Below are 14,447 nucleotides of genomic sequence, written 5' to 3'. Positions count from 1 at the left end.
TAAGTCACTTGCCCAAGGTTAAACAGTAGACAGGTAGCATAGTCAAGATTAGAACCCAGGACCTCTGACTCTCAAGTCCAGGCTCTTTCTACTAGGCCATACTGCTTCCCACACTGGTCCTTGAATATCAGAAAATTGCTCTTTCGGAACAGTTTTGCTAGTTGGGACAACTGAGGAGAAAGGGCAATAGCAAGATGCCCAGACAGCTAATCAGAAAAGCAGTGTGCCCTAGTGGATAGATCATGGGCCTGGGAGTCAGACAGACCTGGGTTCTAATCCCAGATCTGCCACTTGTCTGCTCTATGACCTTGGACAAGTCACTTAACGTCTCTGTTACTTCATTTGTAAAATGGGGATTAACACCATGAGCCCTGTGTGGGACAGGGAGTGTGTTAACCTGATTAGCACTTACCAAATACTATTCAAAAAAAACAAAAAAATCCAAAGTAAAGCCTCAAGTGAGACAATTATAAACAAGAGAGAAAACTGAAGACAATAAAGGACAACCTCACATGATGCAATATGATGATTAGGAAGGCAACAACAGAGAGAAAAAGGCTGAAGGGCACCAGGAGGAATAGGAAAAGCAACAGCATTTACTGAGTGTCCACTTGGTTTAGGCACTGTACAGGGTTCATGGGAAGTATAGAATAATGAAGTAAGACATTCCCCACCTACTAGGAACTTCCCCTTTGACATCACACTTGAGTAAGGCCAAGAGAGCACTTCTCTCCTTTATGCAGCCATCAAACCTGGGGTTCCTTCTAGACTGGAAGCTATCAGTGGGCAGGGTACACGTCTATCAACTCTATTATATTTGACTCTTCCCAGCATTCAGTATAGTGCTCTGCATACAGGAAGTAAATGCCAATGAATGATTGACTGATTTCTGGGGGACAAAATGACATTTGCTTTCATCCCAACCTCCTGCTCACAGTGGCAGGAGAAAGATCCCCTGCTAAGGAGCACTGCCCATAGAGAAGCCTGGAGTCATGTGGCCTAGAGCCCTCCCAACACCATGGTTCTGGAGTTGGCAATGGGCAGCTTGAGGGCTGGAACCATCCATCATTGGACAGTGCCACTGTAAGAGAGAAGCCACATCTCCTGAAGGAGTGGAGGAGAGATGGAAGCCATCTGTCCAAAATTTAGAAGGAGTGTGGCCTATTGGAAAGGGTATAGGCTTGGTTATAAGAGGACCTGGGTTCTAATCCCGGCTCTAGGCCTGAATGAAATTTCCCTAAATCTGTTTTATTTTGGATTGTTCATTGATTCAATCGTATTTATTGAGTGCTTAGAGCATGCATTCATTCATTCAATCATATTAATTGAGCACTTACTTTGTGAGGAGCACTGTCCTAAGCACTTGGGAAGTACAATTCAGCAATAAAAAGAGACAATCCCTGTCCACACTAGGCTTACAGTCTAGTAGAGCAGAGGCATACCTCAAAACAAGTAAACAGATATCAATATAAATAAATAGAATTATCAATATATACAAATAAACATAAGTGCTATGAGGCAGGGAGGGGAGGGAAGAGCAAAAGGAGGGAGTCGAGGTGACGCTAAAGGGAAGGGGAACTGAGGAAAAGGGAAGGCTTGTGTAATGGGCTTTAAACTAACAGGCTCTCTTAATTTTCAATTTCAAAACCTTTGATAGATTTAAATAAGCTTTTTAGGTGAAACCCAAGGCATCTGCCAGCCAACACAAAACGTTGGGTTTTGGGTGGTTTTTTTTCCAGCTGGCCCACCTCCAAGAGGTGATAGTTAAAGTGATACAAATTATACTCACACTCTGTTCAATTCTCCTGTCAACAATTGTTACTCCAAGCCTGACTGCTTCCAAGCCTGGTTTAAATAGGAGAGTGAGAGATACCTCTACAATATCGCCAAGATCCGCCCTTTCCTCTCTACAATATCGCCAAGATCCGCCCTTTCCTCTCCACCCAAACGGCTACCTTACTATTACGGGCTCTCGTTATATCCCGGCTAGACTACTGTGTCGGCCTTCTCTCTGACCTCCCTTCCTCCTCTCTCGCCCCGCTCCGGTCTATTCTTCACTAGGCTGCCCGGCTCATCTTCCCGCAGAAACGATCTGGGCATGTCACTCCCCTTCTTAAACAACTCCAGTGGTTGCCTATCGACCTCCGCTCCAAACAAAAACTCCTCACTCTAGGCTTCAAGGCTCTCCATCACCTTGCCTCTTCCTACCTCTCCTCCCTTCTCTCTTTCTACCGCCCACCCCGCACGCTCCGCTCCTCTGCCGCCCACCTCCTCGCCGTCCCTCGGTCTCGCCTATCCCGCCGTCGACCCCTGGGTCACGTCCTCCCGCGGTCCTGGAACGCCCTCCCTCCTCACCTCCGCCAAACTGATTCTCTTTCCCTCTTCAAAACCTTACTTAAAAATCACCTCCTCCAAGAGGCGTTCCCAGACTGAGCTCCTCTTCCCCCTCTACTCCCTCTGCCATCCCCCCTTTACCTCTCCGCAGCTAAAGCCTCATTTTCCCCTTTTCCCTCTGCTCCTCCACCTCTCCCTTCCCATCCCCACAGCACTGTACTCGTCCGCTCAACTGTATATATTTTCGTTACCCTATTTATTTTGTTAATGAATTGTACATCGCCTTGATTCTATTTAGTTGCCATTGTTTTTACGAGATGTTCTTCCCCTTGACGCTGTTTAGTGCCATTGTTCTTGTCTGTCCGTCTCCCCCGATTAGACTGTAAGCCCGTCAAACGGCAGGGACTGTCTCTATCTGTTGCCGACTTGTTCATCCCAAGCGCTTAGTACAGTGCTCTGCACATAATAAGCGCTCAATAAATACTATTGAATAAATACTATTGAATGAATACCTGGCAGAGGCCAAAGGTACAATCCACTGGTAGATTCAACTCAATCCCTACTAACAATGATCTACCCCCATGGAAACTGGGAATCTGACAATCTGGCATACAGTTACTCAGTCATATTTACTGAATAATTAGTGGGTGCAGATCACTGTACTAAGTGCTTGGGAGAGAACAATGCAACAAAAAACAGCACGTACACTCCCTACCCACAATGAGCTTACAGTCTTCTTGGCCATAACCAGTCATACTCCCTCATGATTCTTTATCCAGCCCAACCCCTTGAACTCCTCCCAGGCCCCAGGGTACCAATACTTTCCAGCTCATCAAATGTTAAAAAACAAGGTTGCAAATTTTCCTGGGTGTAAAACTCATAAAAGGAGAATCAAAAACTGGAAATTGTTCAAGAGTGATGTTTCTGGAACTAATGGCTGACGCCCACACAGACATGGGGTGTTGTTTTTTGAAAGATTTAGAATGATTTAAGGGGAAACACCACATGCATGCACTACATTTCAAAAAGAAGCCCAAGTCCATAATTTTTACTTACTAGCAATGGCAGAGCTTTGATGTTGATACAAATGAGGCCACAGGAAGAAAATTTATATTTACTTGTGATTATATTCCATGCCCTCTAATTGATCAACAGAAAAAAAATCTGTCCAATTTTCAGTGTGATTTTCAACAAGTAAATCTAAAGTGGTCTACCTTGCCAGGAACAAAATTAGTCCTGGATTTTTAAAGAAATATTAACAATGACGAGGCTTTTATAAACAACCACATTTTTACTTTTAAGAGGCCAAAAGCCAACTACTCTCTAAAGGTTGAATATGTCACTGCCACTTTCTGTGTTAGACATTTGAATAAAACTACAATGGAGAGCCAACTTTTCCTTTTCAGTTATTACGATCCGTGTTAAAATGTTTCCAATTATGATTTTTGCTCTCACCCTAAAAGGGGTAAAGTGGCTCCTTTAACAAATCATTTATTATTTAACTGGTCGACAAATCCATGGCATTTATTGGATCCTTACTGTGTACAGAGTGCTGTACTAAGTGGGAGAGTACAATAGAATAAATTTGGTAGACTTGATCCCTGCTAATGAGAAACTTACAATCACTCACACTCCTGTAGACTGTAAAAGCTCCTTGTGGGAAGAGATTGCGTCCAACTCTGCTGTACTGTATTTGCCCAAGCACTTAGAACCGTGTTCTGCACACAGTATGTGCTCAGTAAATAGCATCGAATGACCTTGTGAAGGATAAAGTGAACCCTTCGATGAACAATGTGTTTATTCGTCTTGCCCAGCTCATGTCTCATCTCTAACCATCTAGAACTAAAGGAACCAACTAAATGTGAACGGTCAGGATAGATCATCAATCAATCATATTTATTGAGTGCTTTATGAGAGCAAAACACTGTACTAAGTGCTTGGGAAAATACAATATAACAGACATTCTCTGCCCGTAAGGAGCTTAAAGAGAGCCATAGGACTCTCTATCACAATTCAATGGGTATTCAAGATATCCTCAAAAAATAATAGAATACGCACATATATGTGTTCATGTGTGAGCACACACACACAGGCACACACAGAGGGGCACAGGGGCACACGAGCTTATGCACACACACATACACACACCCCCCCCCCCATGATTACCACCAAGGCTGAGGGTGGAAGCATTTGGATCTAAATTACCATCCTTACGAGTTAATATTAACATATTCTCACTTTCCACTGTCAGAGGAGTAGTTTGTGCATATTTGCCGGGTGAATTACTGCACAAGGTAAAGTGAGTTTACATTCAAAGAAGGTAAGTGTTGTCCACATTCCTTATTCAAACGACTACCTAGACTTGACCTAACACATCTGCAGCTGGGATCTGAACTGGGCTTTACCATTTGTGGATTCCTTGTTCTGTATCCTGCCTCAGCTCACTAGCCCAAGCCTGGAAGGGGCCATTCCTATGGAAATTTCTACTCTGCTTCCCCAGACCTCAGAATGAAGCACACATCAGAGAGAAGACTGAAGGCAGGGTCTCGCGATGATATAAAAAATCTCTGAGACCAGGCTGATGATAGCTCTGTGGATATAAACTCATTATGGGCAGGAAACATGCCTGCTAATTCTGTTGTACTGTACTTTCCCAAATGCTTAGTACAGTGTTCTATGCTCAGTACAGTGTTCTACGCTTAGTAAGTGTTCAATAAATGTGATTGATTGATTGGATAGAGCAAAAAGGGCATATCCAGCAAATGTGAAAGCAGCATCAACTGGATTTAGCAACCGACTAAAATGTGAGAGTTTAAAGGGAATGAGAAATCCATGATAATTTTAAGGTTGTGGACTTGTGGGTAAGGAAAGATGGTGTTATTGACAACTCAGATGGAGAAGTTATGTGGAAGAGTAGTTCTGTGGGGGAACATAAAAAAACAGTTTTAAACTATTGAGCTTAAGGTGACAGTGGGATATCCATTAGACCTCTGGTTTTGTTCTCTCCCAAGTGCTTAGCACAATGCTCTACTCACAGAAAGTGCTTAATCAATAATATTGGCTGCTTGATTAGAGAGAAAATATCTCGATTTCCAGGTAAACACAAGCCTGGCTAACCAGGGCCATATATAACTGACACAGAGGAAAGAAGAAGGAGAAGGAAGAGATGATAATGATGATCACAAAGATGAAACCCATTCACGAAATTAGTCAGTAGCAGTTTCTTTCTTATCTAATTATGCCCTCTCAAATTTCCCAATGCTAGACTTTTGGGAAATATACAGAAAGAACAACTATGCCAAGTAGGCCAGCACGAGGATTTGTTTTGAAACCATGTTCCAAAAATGTCTTAGCTGAAATATTAGGTCTTCCAGGACATGGAAGGATGTGATGTAGAAAAGACCCATTTGTAGTAACATTGAACTCTGTAGGTCCCTGTGTCCAAGAATAGAAGAGAACAGGAATTGTTTAGAAGTGATATGAGCTTTCAGGGACTGGTGACTGAAGGAAAGCAAAATTTCGTTCCTGACAGACAACCTAATAATTTTAATCTCATTCGGTAAATAGAGCCCAACACCAAACAAACAAACAAAAAAACAAACAGGCATTTAAAATTATTTTGAAGTGTCCCACCACATCCGTTGCAGACAGAAGCACAGAGGTGGACCTATTTTTAAAGTCAAGGCACTCCATTCTTTTGTGGAAACATGGGCCCAATGACACAGCTGATTGCACTTTATGCTTCATGGAAATGCATGCATTACACGCAACCTCCCTTGCCCAACAAGCACATTAATGGAGGAGGAGAAGCCCTAAATGGAAGCGGCAGAGCTTATGGGAGAAACGGAGCTCACTCCTGATGCATAGCAGCAGGAAGACTGTGACGACGGTCCTGGTTCTGGTTTCCATGACAAGGACTCCTGTTAGATTCTCTCCCCTGTTAAACGGAAGCTGTGACACTATCATAAGAATCAACTCTGTTTGAAGCTCCGAGGCAGATCTGAGGGGTGAAAAGATGCAATTCACACCCAAAGCGTAGTTCCTATGCTCTTGAAATAATATTCAAGGGATCTCAACACCTCTGTAAAATACAACCGGCAGTTCAAAATAAGCGGAGGCTGCATTATGAAATGTTGGCATTCGGCATCAGTAAGAATCCAACAAGACAGAAATCAAACCTATTTTTCAAAAAGGAGAAGATACTCACAGTCGCTCCAGTTGCTTCAGATCTTGAAAGGCTCCACGCTCTATCACACTGACCTGATTATCTTCCAAATGCCTAGAACCATGGAAACAATTGTCAGAGACAACGACCAAGGATCTTAGCAGGGTTTTTTACTTGATTTCTTCCCCTCCTCCCTGCCCCTACCTACTGCTCTCCTTCTCCCTTCCTTCAGGGTGCTTATTTTAGACCCAAGCTCATCGACACCATGCCCCTAACTCAAGCCTGGTTCCCTCACCACTCTGCACCACAGCAGTTGGGTACACAGCCTGCTTGCTGCTACCTGGCAGATGGGTTTCCATGCAGCTATTTTAAGGATGTTCGAATGTTCTCAGCAAATGTCCCCCCCAAGCATTGCAGGACGAGCACTAAAATGATTTTAAAAAGACCCTTTTTTGAAAACCTCCATTAATCCGTCCACCCTGTGGGGAGCTTTCTTCTTCTTCGGACATTAAAGCACTTCATAAATGCCATCCTCACGCTCCCACTGTCAGCCCAGAGGAACTTGTGTGACTTGTGGACGGTGGCCAAGGATTCCCCAGAGGTGGTGGTGACCACAACGAAGTGATTCTGCCCCCGACCTCCAGTACTTACAGTCCTGGAAATGGCTTCCCTGATCTATGGGTGCTGCTTCTCAGCCTCCTCTTAGACAGAACAAATTAATACTTGAAATTAGTACCCAGGAGTCCTTATTCTGAAATGACTATTCTGTCTGCCTCACTTGATGCTTCCAGAAATCCAGGAATGTTAATATTGAGCCTAAAGACTAGGTTTAAGATGAATCTATTTACTTGGATTCATTTTAATCCTTCTGGATAATGGCATTAATTCCAAAATGAAATTATTTTCTTTCACCTGAAACAAAAAGGAGTATTTTTTTTGATGTGGCAGTTTATGGCGGATTAAATGAGCACAAAGGAAGATTTAGCTGCAGTCTCTTCTGTAAGTGACTAGCTCAGGATTAGGTCAAGATCCTTGTTTTCATTCTGATGTGAATGTGATTTAAGGAGGTGAGCAAGAGCAGAGGTAAATGGTCAGGCAGGGAGGTGAGCAGGAGAAGAGGTAACTGAAAAGGCATCAGGTCCTGTAGATGGAGGAGGGTGTGGAGAAGAATGTTGGGAAGAGTTTTAGGGTAGGAGGAACGAGGGGAAGAGTAGTGAAGGAGACCTGAGAAAAATCTGCGCACCTGAATCATTTTTTTGGTGATGGAATTTCCTGAGAGAAAAGAAAGAGATTTCTCTATCCACTGAGCTCTACAAAATTTAATACTAAAGAAACATATCCATACTTTTGAAAAAGTATGATCTGTGTACCCAAAGTGGGTAATTGAAGTACATTGGCATATACTATTATTTAATCACCTTCTGAAAAATGCATATTGTGGGTATTTTTAAAGAAAAAATAAATCCTGCTGAGTTGGGAACTGTAGGACAGTGGCCCAGCTGCTCCTGTCAGACCCCACCCAGGCTGAAGAGCACAGACAGCTATTAAGACGTCTACCTGTGCTCGACAGATGCAGCAGCCGGATCCAAACAGAGAGACGAACTAGCTGCTTTCTGGGCCTGATCTGCATTACGGCAACGCAGTCTTTACTCATTTATTCAGGGCCGCTTTTTCACTGTTGTTGTTTTTCTGGCTTTAACACTGAATCAGACTAGGAAATTACATGCATGTGATGATGGCCAGGGACAATTTAAACTCTTTGACTAATGCTGCTTAGAATAAAGCGGTTTCCCACATTTCAAACATAGCAGAATTCTTGCGCCATCACTAAGAAAATGGGCTTAATTGATTCCACAGGATGAGTTCCACCCAGGGAAAAAGGCGTTCCAATTAGGCAATTCCAAAATCTTCTTCGTGAAAAATTCTAGGTTGGTACACTAAGGGTGGATGGGGTGAAAGTCTCCATTACACTCAATCGGACTTTTACCCATCTTAATCTTATTAACATTGGTGTCTAGATAAAATTATTCAAAAATACTGGAGATTTTTGGCTTAAATCTACACTATAAATAAGAAACAGATAGGAGAAAAAGCAAGGGAAGTGAAGGGGAGGAGTGATGAAAGCTTTCCAAAGAAGTAGTTGTCTAGGTAACTCAGCTAGAAAGAAGAGATTGAGGGGAAAAAAAAGATTAAAATGCCTGGATATTTTATTAGTGTTAGTTAGAAGATACTTCAGCAACCTTACCTAGCAAATTCTTTCTGACTAATAAAGTGGCACTTGAATTGGATTGTCTTTGAACAGATAAGGCAGATAATGAAGCCCAGTCTAATCACGGAGCCTGTGAATTAGGGGGACATTTTTGGCATGGCTTATCAAACAGGAAGAATGCCCCAATTAACTCAGATAAACTTCAGTAAAAGGAATGTTGTAGCCTATCCAGAGCATATTAATATCATCTTTTATGATTATTTTAAACTTTCTATTTGGCTATTGTCAATATGGAAATCAGAATTTTATTAGATCTTCAACTGCTTTAAGGAAGAAAAAAATCAAAGGTTTTTTTTAAAAAAAATCAGCCATTTTAGAAAATGAAGTATTGGGTGAGATTTCTGAGTTGTAGGAGGGAAATCTCTTGCAGATGGAGAAAAGAAAGGTCATTTGCCTACACTCCTGGGAGAAGCTGAAATTTCAGTTCTTTATACAGGTCACATACTTTTGGATGAGAGCTTTTACTGTCCTATTTCTCTTCCGTAATGAAAAACAATCTGATCCTTAGCTGACAAAATGTGTACAGTATCTCAATCAGACCTGTCAGGTTATAAGATGAGACAAACAGACCCCTTCCAGTCAGAAAACAGAGAGAGGCAAGGGAGCAATCTTAGATTTACCTTCCTTAAACTTGGGTGACACGAAGATTAATGACATGCTATCTGTGAAAGTGCTTTGAAATCCCTGGATTAAAAAAGGCAAAAACACATGGTGCTGCACAAGATTTTCCCCTGGAAAAACAAAAGTCTAATGAAATGCAATTGGCCTCCCTGAATCAGAGTCAAGAAACTATAACAGGAAACCCTCCCTTCCAGACTGGTGTTGGTAAAGTGAAGACTAAAGTCGAGTGGAAACAAGTAGAAGAAAAAACATGACTCTTGCCACCACTTCATCATTATCAACATCAAGGACAAATATTTACTAAGTGCTATGGAGACCTGATTGGCCTTGGGAAGGATAGGAAGTATAGAACATAAAGGTGTTTTTCACCTTGCTGTGTTAGGGGGAATAACTGAGAAAGGAAACCAAAAAAGTGACTTTGCTGAGCCGGGGAGATGGAGTAGGGGGAGTGGAGATGGGGCATGAAGGGCTCTGGGCAGGCAACCGATGAGCAACGGGACTCGACGTTGTAAAAGGGAAATCATCACCTCACCTCTAATTGGGTTGTTTACCCCATCTTGTTACTTCAGTGAATTAGTAGCAATTGAAAAGGAGACAGCTAGAGACCTTTGCCATCTCTGGGAGGTTTAATCTATTCTGGCTCTCTCAATCTGGTATTTATTGAGCTACTGTGTGCATCAGCCACCTCACTAACCTCCCTGCCTCCAGCATCTCCCCCTCCGTGCCATGCTTCATTCTGCTGCCTATCGTTTTTCTGAAATAATCATTCTGCACATAGCTCCCCAATAATAATAATAATGTTGATGGTATTTATTAAGCGCTTAGTATGTGTAAAGGACTGTTCTAAGCACTGGAGTAGATACAAGCTAATCAGATTGGATTCAGTCCCTGTTCCTCATGGGGCTCGGGTTCTTAATCCCCATTTTACAGATGAGGTAACTGAGGCACAGAGAAGTTAAGTGACTTCCCCAAGGTCACGCAGCAGACAAGTAGCAGAACTGGCATCAGAACCCAGGTCCTTCTGACATCCAGACTCATGCTCTATCCACTAGGCCATGCTGCTTCCTACTTCCATCACACTCCTCAAATACCTCTGATAATTACCCATCCACATCAAACAGAAACACCTCACCACTGCCTTTAAGGCACCCATATTTCTCTCTCCTCCTCCCCGGTTTCTCTCCCCGTACAACCAAGCCTGTATACTTCACTCTTCTAACACCAAACTACTCACTATGCCTCAAACTTGCTTCTCTCACCCTGGACCCCTAGCTCCTGCTCTCCTTCCTGCCTAGAACTCCTTCACCCTTCATGTCCAACAGACCATGACTCTTTCCATTTTCAACACCCTACTAAAATTATATCTGCTCCAGAAAGCCTTCCTTGACTAATTTCTCTGCCATGCACTCATCTCTGGGGAACTTAGACATTTAAGTCACCATCCCCTAAGCATTTTGATACTCACTCCACCTTACCAAACTTATGTACTTATCCTTATACTCTGTTGCTTCTCCTAACTGTAATTTATTCTCATGTCTGTCTCCCACATTAGATAACATCCTCAAGGGCAGGGATTTTTTCTACCAACTTCACTGTACTGTAGTTGCCCAGGTGCTTAGTAAAGTGCTCTACACACAGCAAGTTCTTAATAAATACTATTGATTATCTGATTACAGCACTAATCTAATTGCTTATGACACAATCCCTGCCCTCAAGGAGCTTATCCCCTGATTTTACCCCATCCTACCAACAGGGACAGACATATTCTTAGCTTTCTCATTTCAGGATCTCTGGAGAGATAATAATAATAATGATAATAATAATAGTACCTGTTAAGCAATTACTATGTGCCAAGCTCTGTTCTAAGTGCTGGGGTAAATATGTATTAATCAGATTGGACAGTCCCTCTCCCACATGGGGATCACAGTCTTAATCTCTTTTCACAGATGAGGCACAGAGAAGTGAAGTGACTTGCCCAAGGTCACATAGCAGACAAGTGGTAGAGCCGGGATGCCACTGGGCAACAGCTCAGGGGACCCTCACTGAAGTCAAACTCTCCCCACATTGGCAAATGTCTACAAACTCCATGTCAATTTCTCAGGATCACAGTGGGGCTGGACATGGGCTGTAGGTTATAAAGCAAGCTAGAAAGTTTGTGATGAAAGACCTACATGTCCTGCTTCTATCAAAACAGGAACCATTCAAGAAAGAATCTCTAAAATACTTAAAAAAACTGGCATCAGTTCCAGTTATGGCTGGGCAACACGAGTGCAACAAACCTGGACAATGGAAGAGCAGAAAAAGATCTTGTTCAGACTGAAAATCATTTTCCTTGTGTGGCAAGGTTAAAACTAAAGTGACGATCAAACTGCTCCAGTTGGATTAGTCTTTTGGACGATAAGAACGGCAAGGATGATTTTTTGTTTTATTTTCACTTTTAAAAAATATATGTGCTCCAACATGTAAGGTGAGGAATTTTTAGAGAAACAGCATGCCACACACAGAGCTGTTTCACATTACTACTTGGACCTATGAAGGGCAGGTTCTTTTCTGTCTTGATTTAAAGCCATTCACTATCCAGCAGCTAATACTGGCACTACCTACATTGGGTTGCCCTTTATTCTCCACCAACCACAGTGCAGGCATTCATTAAGTGCCACGCAGGAGCTCCCAAAGGAATATGATAAAGAACAGTTGTTATTTAAACTCTTTCTAAGGCACAGGTGGGGATAAAAGTAAGGCTGTATGGTTGGGGGGGAGGGCACAAAACTGCATAGTCAGTCAGTGCGATGTTAATGAAAAGCAGTTGAAAAATATAGACAGCAAAAAACCTAGAAGACGTGTTTATTTACCTTCTTATAACCTCTACCTCTCTTTATCTGTGGAATTCTGTCCCACCCAGAGTCTAACAAGCCCGAAACCACTCACCTTCATTCAGGTCACAGTTCACCTTTCAAACACTCAGTTCAATTGAGAGAGGTAATTAATGGGGCTGTGATTCAAATTATTTATTACCTGCATAATTTGCCTGTATTTATTTCCAAATGTGCTGCATAGTGGAGTTTGTTGGTCACCTAGCAGTCTTTCTAGCCCACACTGCAAACATGATAGGATCTTACCATCAGTAGTGTCATCTTCAAAACAAAGGACCACTACATAGTGGCTGAGACTAAGCATATGTAAATGAGGACTAAAGCCAATCAACGGAATTTTCTGAACACATACTGTGTGCAAAACAATGCACAAAAAGTTTCAAAGAGTGAAAAATAGCAATAAATAGCAAAATACTTACAAAACTCGGAGGTTCTTGAGCCCAGCAAAGTCCGTCTTAGTGATCCTGGTGATATTATTTCTGTCCAGGTCTCTGCAATGAAGAGTAAGCAAGTGTCACATTCCCAAGTCCTTAGGAGCCTTGGCTAATGTCAAATGTCAGGAGAGAAGAGACTCATGTCTCTCCCAGAGTTATTACTGAAACGAACCCAAATAGACTCCACATTAATGCATCTTCAAAACACCTTCAACAGTTTCCCCCCTCCCCAACACACACGTTTCTCCTCCCTTGAGATCTTGACAAAGCAATTATTTTCTATCAAGGGCAGATAATTCTTTTTTTTCCTTCTTATCTTTGCTTGGAGGCATAGGGAAGACCAGAAGTTACCAGGAGTGACCTGGTCCAAATGGAGTGAAAGCAATGCAACATCTCCCTAGGAATTCAACAGCTCTCAGTCTTCTGCTCAGGAAACACTGGTAGAGGCCTCTTCAGTCACCTTCATGCCGCACGCACCACCTGGATAAGGAAAGGGTCAGGGTGCTCCAGGAGGATTCTAGATCTCAAGATTCTTCCCCAGGACTCGTCCCAAGGTGAGAAGTCAGCATCTCCCACCCCATCTTACTAGGTTTGGTACCTATGGTGCTGAGAAGTGTAGCTAAGTGGATGTGATGGGATTTCCCAGAGGGAGCAGCACCTGGGCTGTGAGAAGGAACTGGCAGTGATGAATTTGCCCACCTTTGCAAATGTGCTCTTCGGCTTATAAAAGAATCCAATTCCACCTCATAGCCCCCAGTCTGAGTGCTGTCACGCTCTCTGGTAGAGGAGCTGTCAGTGAAGAGAGGTGTATATTTTTATGACTGATAAATATAGTAAGAGCACAGAGAATTCTCGCTCTTTCTCTCCCCCTTCCCTCCCCCCTATTTCTGTGACACCTATCACCATAGTATTTAAGTCCCCAAGAGACTCTGAAAGTGACACCAGAAGAGGACATTCACTATCTCTTTGTCTGAGGTGTCCAGTGTCCAGACTCGTGAAGTGCTAGAGATGGGGGTTGATAGCCCGATTGATTCAGGGTGCCCCTGGAAAAACTCCGTGGCCTCCAGGAGAGGGGTCCAAACTGGATGGAGTTCTTTATAATCAAGATCCCTATCATCTCCAACCCACAGAGAGAGAAAGACAGTTCCAACTTTCTGGGCTTTGCCTGAGCTTCAGTCTTACCAACTTCCAACCCCTTTGACGGTGGTCTTTGAAGAAGGAAGAAATCACGATAATTGCTTAGACCTTTCGCTTGAGAAATTCAAAGCCTCCCAGGGTCCACCCAGCGGGCCTTGAGGCAGGGAGAAAAGGGCCGTTTCTAGGAAGCAGCTTTTTTCCCATCCTGGGAAACATTTGCCCGGCAATGTGATTTGCTTCTAATGACCATAATCTTCATAGGCAAGAAGCCACCGCGGAAGGAAGGAGGAGCTACCACCAGATCCTTTAGATGACACATGAAGCCTGAAGATCCCCATTCCGTTTTTCCAACTCCCTCAAGGCAGGAGAACACATCATTTCAGATTAGAATGGATTGATTATGTTCCTTTGGCTTGTGCCCTCCATAGCCCAGTGGTAGCAATGAATCTTTAGATAGCCTATAAAGCCTCTAAACTCAGAGAGAATGAAAGAGCAAGCCACCCAACTGGTCAGGCACACCTTCTGTCATTACTTAATTTGCTTTGAACAATGGAGATCCCTGGCCCCATTCTCACAGACTTCAATTGAGTTTCCTCTCTGGAATACCAGTCAAC

The 14,447-nt window shown here is 42.9% G+C and overlaps 1 protein-coding gene across 1 annotated transcript in view; it reads right to left on the bottom strand.

The window, feature by feature from the left end:
• The window catches only part of SLIT3 (slit guidance ligand 3), a 592,453-nt gene that overhangs the window by 536,599 nt on the left and 41,407 nt on the right, over positions 1-14,447 (bottom strand). The window contains exons 2-3 of the mRNA XM_029051206.1: positions 12,682-12,753; positions 6,542-6,613 (exon numbers count right to left, since the gene is read on the bottom strand). Of these exons, the coding sequence (XP_028907039.1) occupies positions 6,542-6,613; positions 12,682-12,753 (144 nt within the window). The remainder of the gene's footprint in view (positions 1-6,541; positions 6,614-12,681; positions 12,754-14,447) is intronic.

The sequence above is a fragment of the Ornithorhynchus anatinus genome, chromosome X1 (genome assembly GCF_004115215.2).
Source record: "Ornithorhynchus anatinus isolate Pmale09 chromosome X1, mOrnAna1.pri.v4, whole genome shotgun sequence".
Lineage (NCBI taxonomy): Eukaryota > Metazoa > Chordata > Mammalia > Monotremata > Ornithorhynchidae > Ornithorhynchus > Ornithorhynchus anatinus.
The sequence above is the reverse complement of the archived record's forward strand: the minus strand, read 5'-3'. Positions and strand labels throughout refer to the sequence as shown.